Source organism: Passer domesticus, chromosome 3, assembly GCF_036417665.1.
Source record: "Passer domesticus isolate bPasDom1 chromosome 3, bPasDom1.hap1, whole genome shotgun sequence".
NCBI classification, from domain to species: Eukaryota; Metazoa; Chordata; class Aves; order Passeriformes; family Passeridae; genus Passer; species Passer domesticus.
In genome coordinates this window covers 70,231,062-70,240,910 of record NC_087476.1, presented here as the reverse complement: position 1 = coordinate 70,240,910, position 9,849 = coordinate 70,231,062, and the positions used below count along the sequence as shown (strand labels likewise).

The 9,849-nt window shown below is 55.7% G+C and overlaps 1 protein-coding gene across 2 annotated transcripts; it reads right to left on the bottom strand.

The window, feature by feature from the left end:
• Positions 1-1,024: 1,024 nt before the first annotated feature.
• IRF2BP2 (interferon regulatory factor 2 binding protein 2) lies at positions 1,025-6,439 on the bottom strand. 2 transcript variants are annotated; one of them, XR_010358906.1, is made up of 3 exons: positions 4,940-6,439; positions 3,783-4,692; positions 1,025-1,652 (listed from the first exon to the last, which is right to left on the bottom strand). XR_010358906.1 is itself a non-coding variant. In XM_064413815.1 (2 exons), exons 1-2 carry the CDS (start codon positions 5,970-5,972, stop codon positions 3,971-3,973), a joined length of 1,755 nt encoding a protein of 584 aa, XP_064269885.1. In that variant the 5' UTR covers positions 5,973-6,439; the 3' UTR covers positions 2,495-3,970. The 2 variants fall into 2 exon arrangements, 1 of the variants encoding a protein (XP_064269885.1); XM_064413815.1 differs by lacking the exon at positions 1,025-1,652 and having other exon boundaries at positions 2,495-4,692.
• Positions 6,440-9,849: the final 3,410 nt, after the last annotated feature.

The following is a 9,849-nucleotide window of genomic DNA, read 5'->3' as shown; positions in this document are numbered from 1 at the left end:
TTTTTCAATTTTTCAAAAGATGCAGCTGCCTAAATGCAAATGCTCAAGGAGAACCATGAAATGCTGAGGGCTGAGCCTTTTCAAGCCTCATGACTGGACAGAGCCCTGTTGGAGTGAAGCAGGAGAGTCAGGGCTCTGGTGCCATTCATTTCCACACAGTCCAGTATTTTCTCCTCCCTCCTGAGGAGACGCTGTGTTGGTGTGGGCGCTGCAGCTGCACATGGGGTGTCCCACGCTGCTTTGGGGACAGGTTGGACACATAGAGTGGGGGCAAGCAGCAGGGCAGGTGCCCCGCTGCAGGCGGGCGGGTGGCTGAGTGTCCCCAGAGCAGCGTCCCATCCTGTGCCACTGAGAGCCACCGCCCTGCCAGCTGGACAGACAGGCAAGCAGGGCTTGGCCCGCGTGCAGAAGGAAAGGATCCAGGGGCTCTGTTGACATAACAAGCCACTAGAGAGCACTCTCAAATGTATTTATACCCTTTGCCTAAGTGCTAGTTCATAAAAACACGCGGTTGCCATGGCCTGGTTTACAGCACGTCTAAAAAGAGAGCTCCCAAACATACCAGGTTTTCTGAGGCCACTGCAAAGGCAGCCAAAGCCTCCCTTGTGTGGCACCTTTCCCACCCCTGGGACCCAGGCACAGGGCAGCACCCACCAGCTCCATGCATCCCTTCTTGTCCCACAATGCTGTCTGTTTTGAAATAAATATCAGAACAGTATTTAAAAAAAAAATTAAATAATATTGTACAACTATAGTTTTTTCAACTTTTCATTCTTCTTTTTTTATATATACAGAAAAAAATGCAGTAAGTATTTAAAGTTCTTAGTTTCCTTATGCTTAGTGTCAGAAAAAAAAAAAAAAAGAAAAAAAAGAAAATCCATAAAATGCCAAACCGGCAGCAGGTTAGTTCAGCAACTATCAACAAAAGCACCACGCAGTTGAAAAAATCTGCTAGGAAAAAGTATGTTTGAAAAAAAAAAAAGTAATGGAAGTGGGTTGGAAAAAAAATAGTAATCACACGTTCTTCATTAAAACACTTTTAATACTACACAAGTTACAGTATCACCTTTTAAAAAGTTAAAAAAGGAATATTAACAGTAGCACTGTTGCAGCTAAAGCACTTCAAAATAATTAAAAAAAAAAGAAAAAAAGAAAAAAGCTTGTAGCCCAGGAAGTAGTAATAAAGGAAGAATCCACCGGAATATTACTGAGCAAAGCAACCAAAAGGAAAAAGCAACATTCAATGTGAGAAAAATGAGCTATGTATGAACACCCTCACATTTTTTTAAATTAGTTTTTTGTTTTGTTTTTGGTTTTTTGTTTTTTTTTGTTTTTGTTTTTCTTTAGCAGTTCTGAAGTTTTATGGTGGAGATTAGACTTGGCTGGGGGCTCAAAGTCAGCTGAGTGAGCACAGCCACCGTGTGCCATTTCTTTTCCATCTATGTTGTTTCTGGGCCACTGCCTGGCATCGCCGCCTGGGGAGTTTCCATCCTCTCCAGGAGTCACAGATCTGCAGGAGCGGGCGGCTGGCGGGAGGAGGAGGAAGGTGTGCTTCCCTACAGGCCTCTCACACCAATGTCCCTCGGCCCCAAAACAAGGGTGTGCTTTGTCAGGAGCAGGTCTCACCCTCGGCACGCTCACAGCTGGGACACCTGATGACACAAAAGGGGGGCTCTTTTAGGCAGGCTTTGGAATTCAGTTTGGCTTCTTTTTTAAGCGTAGGGAAACCAACTTAATCACATGAACTTCATCCCACGTAAGGTATTATGCCAAGCAACTTTGAAGAACTTGTTACCATCTATCAGCTCAAATTCCATTTTTTTTAATAAAGTGCCTAAATACACATTTACACAGATCATAGTGGTTCCAAAGAATCCTTTACAGTTGGCATTTTTTTATATATAGGTATATATATAGGTATATATATATATGTGCGTTTTCTTCAAATTGGCTAAATGTGTTTACATAAGACACCAATCTTGACTATAAGTTTTAAAGCGTAATATTGACTCAATGAATTTGTTTATCATGCAAGTCTTATCTAATATTACATTGACCTGTAATATGGAACACAATGTAGTGGGTGTGCTCATTAAACACTTCATAGAAAATTACTGTGCATGTGCAGTTCTGATCTTCAAATACTAATAATGACCATTTCTTTTCTTTTTAAAAAAAAGTAGTCTTCCAAAAAAAAACCCAAAACTACTCTGCATTAAATTGCAGTTTGAACATTATCACAATAAGAACGGTTGAGTAAAAAGCACCCAAAAATCTTCAATTTTATAGTTGGCTGAACAGATTTTTCCTCCTCCTCTTCTGATACTGGAAGTGTTTATTAGCTGGTCCCTGGGAAGGGACGACCTCGCCACCCTTTTGCTCAGAAACAACCGCATATAACCGAGTTATAAACACCTCGACAGAAGGGCTCGTACAGCTGCAGCGTTGCCAATGAACTATAAACAGCACAAAAACATCACTATTAGACTTGAACTATTTCTAGTAACCAATGATTTATTGATTTTAGAAGTCTGCTTGGTGATGCAGAAGCATGATCAAAAGAAGTGGCTTTACAAAAGAGTTCTCCAAAGTAGCTTAAAAGGCAGGGCCAGGGCCATTATGTGCAGCACTAATTGCTTTCATTTCAACCAGTTTATATTTTCATTTTCAAAGAATAGCAGTAGGTTTGTTTCAAGCATACGTAATAAGGAAATTACAGGTTTCCTCCACCCACATTTGGGCTGTCACTGATATGCCCGCGGGCAATTTGGCAGAGCCTCAGTCACTGCTGTCACTGTACCACACCGTACCTGCCACTACTTGGAAACACCGGGTCAGCGATAGTAACAATAGCAACAGCACTAGAGGTGACTGGTAAGCAAAATCAAAATCCATATGCACTATCTGAAAATTAAAGTAAAATAAAATAAAGTCTCTTCCCCACATCCCCAGCTTTGTCCAAAGACACAAAAGCCCCACAAGTGACACTGAAGACCTTCAGAAATGGCAGTGCTACATTGGCACCTTCGCCAACCATGTAACTAAGTTTGTTATCAAAATTCCATGTCATGGTATGCAATTGGTGAATAAATGCAGTTTTGTAATCTTAGAACTGATCACGAGAACTGCGGTCAACTTTGCCTTAAAAAAAAAAAACAGAAAAAAAAAAACAAAACACCAAACCAAAACCAAACAAACCCAGAAATCCCTAACTCAACAGCGCCTCTTGGACACCTCTCCACATCCTACTCTGGTGACAACATCCCTTGAGAAACAGTGAGCAATTTGGGACTGGATCTGGAGGATCTTCCATCACAACCTGAGGCACGCGCTTCTGGGAGAAAGCCCTCCTGCTCCCTAAGCTCGCCTGGCCAGTGGGATGGCAAAGGGCATGCCTGCCTTGGCTAGCCACTCTTGTCCCCAGCTGCCTCAGACCAAGCCTGCATGCGACCAGCTCTACAGGACAGGGGCCAGGAATAAGGAATCACAGACAGTAAGGCAATCTTTACAATGTCAGAAAGTGTATTTGGCATTTTAAAAAAAAAAAGAAGAAAAGAAAAGAAAAAACAGAAGAAACAAGTGCATACAAATACAGCTAGAAGCATTTCTGGTTTGCCAAGTGCTCTCTAAAAAAAGCAGCGCAAGTCACAGCCTACATTGAACAGTAACTGTCACCAGGGAAGCACAACAAATAGTTGCTATAACAAAAGGGAAAAAAAGAAAAAACGAAACAGAAAAAAAAGAGAAGAATTAGAAGAAATGCCTTTATAATAAGTACATACCTTTTGTCTTCAAAAAATATAGAAACACAATGTATTCAAAAAAATCAAAATTATACAGCCATGTTTATGAAGTCTACATTTCCCTTGTCTTGGAGATATATATATATTTATATATATATATTTATAGATATATACAGAATTCGAGCAGTTCGAGTTCAAGGTGACGTCGGGCAGCGAGCGCAGGCGAGTCACGAGTCCCTCTCCTTTTTCACTTTCACATCTCCGGCCAGGATGGTGGCGATCTCCCCTTGCATGAAGGCCCAGGGGACGTTGGAGCCGACCAGGGGACACTTCTCCCCGCTGGGGCAATACACCTCCCCGCTGGCTCCCTGCTGCTTGATGCTCTGCCGGGAGCAGGGGAAGCAGAACTTGTGGGAGGGGACGGAGGGGCACTGCACGAAGTGGGTGTCTTCCAGGCGCTCGTGGCAGAGGGTACAACACAACGGGACGCTGGCGGCGAGGGACGAGTCCGGCAGGCTGGCGGGGTGCACGGGCTCCAGCCCGCCCGCCGCCGCCGCGTTGGCCCCCTGGCCCGGCACCTCCCTGCCGGGGCCCAGCCTTCTTTGGTTCATGGCGGAGGGCGAGGGGGGGCTGCTGCTGTTCCTCCGCGTGGTGGAGTGGACCTGGTTGGCGTCTTTGGAGGCGTGGTTGCCCCCGGCATTGTCCGCCACCAGAATGAGGGCGGCCATGGGGGACTGGCCGTTCTGTGCCGCCTCGGGCGGCGTGGTCCGGTTGGAGTGGGGCGAGGCGGTGGGCGGCGGGGGCGACATGAAGGGGGTGGCCGTCAGCGGCAGCTTCATCCCTTCCGACGGGGTGGGCAGCCACGGCTGCACCTCCCCGTTGATCTTCGGGGGTCCAGCCTCGCCCTCCGGCTCGGGGGAAGGCTTCCTCTTCCGGGCGGCCCGGGCCCCTGCAGAGGCAGAGGAGGGGGGAAGGAGGAGGGTAAGAAGGCAGCGCAGTCACAACGCATCGCCGAGCAACCGCGGAAACGGGTGGCCTCGGCCACCCCCCGGGCACCCGGCCACCCAAGCGGCCGCGCCACCGCCCCGCACGCCCGAACCCGTCCGGCATCCCCCGCCCCGCATCCCTGGAGAGCGGCCCCTCCCGCCCCGTCATCCCCTGCCCTCCCCGCCGCCCCCCGGTCCCCGGCTCTTCACCTGGCTTGGCCACGGAGCCGTTGGTCTCGTAGCCCAGCAGCCTGCCGCCCGCCATGCCCGGCTCTTTCTTGAATTTGCTGTCGAAGGAGGCCACGGTGTGGCTCCCGTGCTGGTGCAGGGCCAGCAGCGTGTCCCGCACTGTCTTGGGCTTGGCCAGCCACTCCTGCTCGGCGCCCGGCCGGCCCTTGCCCTCCGCGGCCAGCTCCGCCGCCGCCGCCGCCGGCAGGCTCTCGGCGGAGCCGCGCTTCTCCTTGGCGCCACTGTCGTGCTCCCCCGCCGCGCTGCCGCCGCCACCCGAGGAGGAGGAGGAGGAGACGGAGCCGGGGCGCTTGTGCCCCAGCTCGCCGGGCTGCCCCGCCGCCTGCCCCGCCGCCTGCGCCGCCGCCGCCGGCTGCTGGGGCACGGGCACGGCCATGGGGGCGGGCGCGGCGGAGATGGCGGCCAGCGAGGCGGCGGCCGCGGCGGCGGCGCGGCTGCCCAGACCGCCGATGGCGGCGGGGAGCCCGGCACCGTTCACCAGCGGCACAAGGGTGGGCGGCACGGCGTGCGTCCGCCGCGGGTTCGGGCTCTGCCGGTTGAGCTCTGGCGGCTCCTCGGGCTTGGGGAAGCCGTTGGGCACCAGGATCCCGTTGACCTGCCGGCCGCCGCCGTACTCGGCGCCCAGGCGGGGCGGCGGCCTCTCGGCCGCCAGCGAGTAGCGCTCCAGGGGCTGCGGCGGGGGCCGCGCCGCCGCCTCCGCCGCCGAGGGGTGGCCGAGCTGCTGCTGCTGCGCCAGGAGCTCCTTGGCGGAGAGCGGAGGCTGCTTGGCGTGGGGCGGTGGCGGGGCCCGGCCCTCGGGGAAGCAGCCGTGCGCCCGCTTCAGCTGCCGCGCCGTGTCGATGACGAACTCCACGCGGTCGGCGCCCTCGTAGTTGACGCAGCCCCGGCAGACGGGCTCGGTGAAGTCCCAGATCATGGCCCAGGGCATGCGGGGCAGATCGCACAGGTAGCACGACTGCCTGCGGGAAGCAGCCGCCACCGCCGCCGACGACATGTCCCGGCCCCGGGGTAGCGGCGAGCGCCCCCCGCTACGGCTTCGGCCGCTGCCTCCTCCGCCCCTCGTCACCGGGGTCCCGACGGGCAGGCTCGGGAGCCGCGGCCGCAGCGGGACCGTCCGCCGGGCCCCCTCCCCCTCGCCTTCCTCTTCCGTGCGCTGGAGCGGGGCGCGGCGGGCGCCCCGGCAGGCAGAGCCGCTGCGGGGAACGCCGCTCCCGTCGCCGTCTCCGCCGGCGGCGCTCACAGGGCGGCGGGGACGCGCATCTCCGCTGCGCGGCTGGCGCAGGGCTGCGGCCGCTGCCGCCCGCACGGCTCCCCCGCTCTCTGGCTACTACGGGGCGGCGCGGGGCGGCGGGGGCCGGCGCGGCGCGGCGGGGCGGGCGGGGCGGGGACTGCCACGGGGGCCGGGGCCGGGGCTGGCGGCGGCGCCGTGCCGTGCCGGGCTCCAGCCGCCACCGCCGCCTCTGCGCGCCGCCGCTACGATTCTTCGACAGTGCCGGCCGCGCCTGCGCGATGGGCGCCCCCGCCCCGCTGCCGCCGCCGCGATCCCAGCCCCGGCCCCTGCCCGCGCCCCCGCCACCGGCACCGGGGGTTCCTCCTGCCGCCGGGGGCCGCCGTGCCCCCGCCCCGTATCGCCGCCGGGGAGGGCTGTGGGAGCGGAGAGGGATAAGGCGAGGGGCGGGAGTGCCCTGCAGTTCCCTCCTTCTTTTCTGGTTTTATTTTTATTATTGTTGGGTTTATTACTGTTTCCCTCACCGCCGAGGGGCTCTGCCGAACCTCCCACCATGGGCGCAGCGGGGCGCGGGGCGCCTCCCGCAGTGCGGGGCTCAGCGTACCCCTGCTGTCCCTCGCCCCGTGACCTTGGGCACGGCGCCCCGGGCGCGCCCCGCGGCTGCGAGGTCCCCCCGCCGGGCCGGTCATCGCCACCTCCGGGCAGGGGCCGGCGCCCCGCCGAGCAGCGCTCGGCTTTGTTCTCCCCGCCGGGGCAGGAGGCGCCATTAGAAATAAATGTAACGATGTAACGATTACCCAGCTTTTTTTTTTTTTTTTTTCTTAACTGTTGTCATTGTGCACAGGAAATAGGACGTTCTAGATTTCCTGTCATTTTAAACCACAAACCAGCAGTTCTCTAATGCAGATTAGCGAAATTCACACAGACTAAGCACACGCCGTCTCGCTCCCAAAAAAAGAAAAACCTGTTTCCCCGACCCCCTTCCACGCTGTGAATCGCTCATCCGCCACCTGCACCCTCACCGAAACACAGGGTGGGGGCGAGGGAAGGAGCAAGAGAGGGTGTTTGCTCTCCTCGTGTGCCGCGGGAGGTGAAGCAACCCCTCACCGGGCGCATCCCGGCACGCACGGTCGGCTGCACGCCTTTGCCCGTGCAGGATGCACACGGCGGAGGCTGCTCCCCCCGACAGCGGCGCTCCAGCCGCCCTTCCCACGGCGTTATGTAGGTTACGGAGGAGGGAGGGAAAGAGGGCGGGAGGCGGGAGCCGGCCGGGGCCGGGGAAGCTCTGACGTCCGTCGCCGCCGCCGGGAGGTGCCTCCCCGCGGCTGGGGGCCGCCCGACGGCGCTGCGGGGCCGGCCCCGCCACCAGCGCCGCCGCTCTCGCTCGGCCGGGCTGCCGGGGGCCGTGGGGCGGGCACCGCGGGCACAGCCGCGCCGGGGCCGGGCACTGGGTGTCGGGGATGCGGGGAGCCCTTGCTTCCCCCTGCCTCGGCCTCCTGCTCGTCCTGGCGCTGGCTGCAGCGCCGGACCCCGTGCCAGGTTGGGTGACTTTGCAACTGCACGGCCGGCTGGGCGCCCTGGAGGCGCCGGGTTGTGCATAAGCGAAACAAAAGTCAGCCCCGGCCCCCAGTCCAGCCCCGCACGTCCTTGCGGCCGGGGCTGCTGGCCCGGGAGCTGCCCCCGGAGCCCTCACGGCCCCTGGCAGCCCTGCGGCGGGCGGCCGGGGCTGGAGGGCAGAGCAAGGAGAAGGGGGCAGCCCTGCCGTGGCCCCGACGTGCTCCCGGAGAGCCAAGGGTTAACATCGGCTCGCTTTTCCTGAGCAGCCCTCCTTTCACATTGCATCAAAGTCCTTTAAAGCTGTTTCTCTTCCCTCCTCCCCTCCCCGGCTGGAAAGACGATTTATCCATGCAAGCTAAGTAAACAGATCTTTGTTTTCGTCTTCCACCCACTGCCCTCTTTCTCCAGCCCGAAGCTGGAGCCTCGCCAAGCCGGCTGCAGCGATCTCTGCCTCCACACACACACACTCACACACACACACGGGGCGGGGGAAGAAGCCGGGTTTCTCGGGTGAGGCAATGCGCCTGCAATTGGCAGGGACAAGGCAGGAATTGTAATTGCACTTCATCATGTGATGGCTTATGAAAGAGGAAGTTTGGATGTTTTAGTCACGTACTCCTTTGCCCTCTTGCTTTAGCCTCCAGGTTCTCCGAAGGAAAAAATTACATATATTTATATATACTGGTGGAAAGCCAAGAAACAGTGTGTTTGCGCATTTCAGATCATGAGCAGAGCTGGAGTGCTAGCTGAGCGAGGCTGCAGGGTAAGAAGAAAGCAAAGCTTTGAGCTGTGGCAGGCTTTTAACTGCAGGACAGAAAATGTGATCTGTATTTATTTTCCTTTATTTTTAATGAAAACTAGCTGTGTGGAAAAGTCAAGATGAGCAGCGTTCTGGTTTTGCCGCATTTGCTGCCTTTGAATTCATTCTGGTGGAAAAGGAAAAAAAAACCCAACAAAATCATGTTACCAAGCTCAATGTCAAAAAACTGATAAAAAATAGTGGCAGTGCTACATAGGAAATGTGGTTTATGTATCAAATCACAAAAAGAAAAATACCTCAAAGCTGCTGACTGTTACAGCAGTAACTGCACAGGAATTGAACAAATAATGCATTTGTCTCTTGTTCATTTTTTCTCTTTTTTGAAACAGAAGCTGTCCCTTTGTGCCAGATCTCTGCGAAACGCCCCTTGCTGCCACACACCAAGGCTATAGATAGGAGCAGCAAATGCTGGACAATGTCTTATGGGGTGCAGGGCTGTGAAGGTCTGGGGCAGTCCCTGACCAAGGAGCACCATGATGGCATGGATAAGGGTCCAGCACACTGTAGAAGGCTTTTGCTTGTTCTGGTGCGCCCAGTGCCATGGGTGAGGGAAGGAGGAGAGAGGAAAGGTTGTAACGAGGCAGCTCTTTGAGATGAACTCCGTTTGCCACCTCCACATCAATGGCATGCCCCTTCTCACAATGTGTTTTTTTTGCTTTTGTCAGTGAACCACACCGAGATCTTGCTGTGTTTCTCTTCCTCCCTGCAGGGTTTTCTATCCTTTCCCTCTTATCCTCTGCACTGGCAGCAGTGATTGTGTGCAGACCCTTGTCCCAGAACTGTGGCCCCACCCACATACCTATCCCCCGTGGGGCCTGCCCTTCTGTCTGTGTCCAAACCAGTGCTCCCCACTTGATCACCTCTGCCCTTGGCATTCCCTTCTGATTGAGGGCTGTCTCACATCCTTCTCCAGCAGACAAGCACTGCTTCCTCCATAGCTCTTATTTGCATCCTTCTGTTGTGGCAGAAGTCCTGCAGGGTCATATCAAAATGGCCAGAGCCAAGATAGGAAGGACAATTATGCTGAAGGATGCTACCACCTCTCCTTCATTGATTCATAATGAATTATGGAGGTTGCTCTCTCAGAACTGAGAGGAGAGGCTGGGAATAGTCCTTGAAGTTTTGGATTTAGTCAGATGCAGGTGACTTTGGGCCGACAATGTTTAATCTAGTGCTGTAGGGGGGAAAAAAGATACTGATGCAAATGAGGGTGTCATCAGGCACAGGGTGTTGACATAAACAGGGTTTGGACAGGCTCATGGTAAG

Coding starts and splice junctions, on each gene's coding strand:
- IRF2BP2 (XM_064413815.1), bottom strand. CDS start 5,972: ATGTCGTCGGCGGCGGTGGCGGCTGCTTCCCGCAGGCAGTCGTGCTAC. Junction 4,693..4,939: donor CGGCTCCGTGGCCAAGCCAG/GTGAAGAGCCGG, acceptor CTGCCTCTGCAG/GGGCCCGGGCCGCCCGGAAG.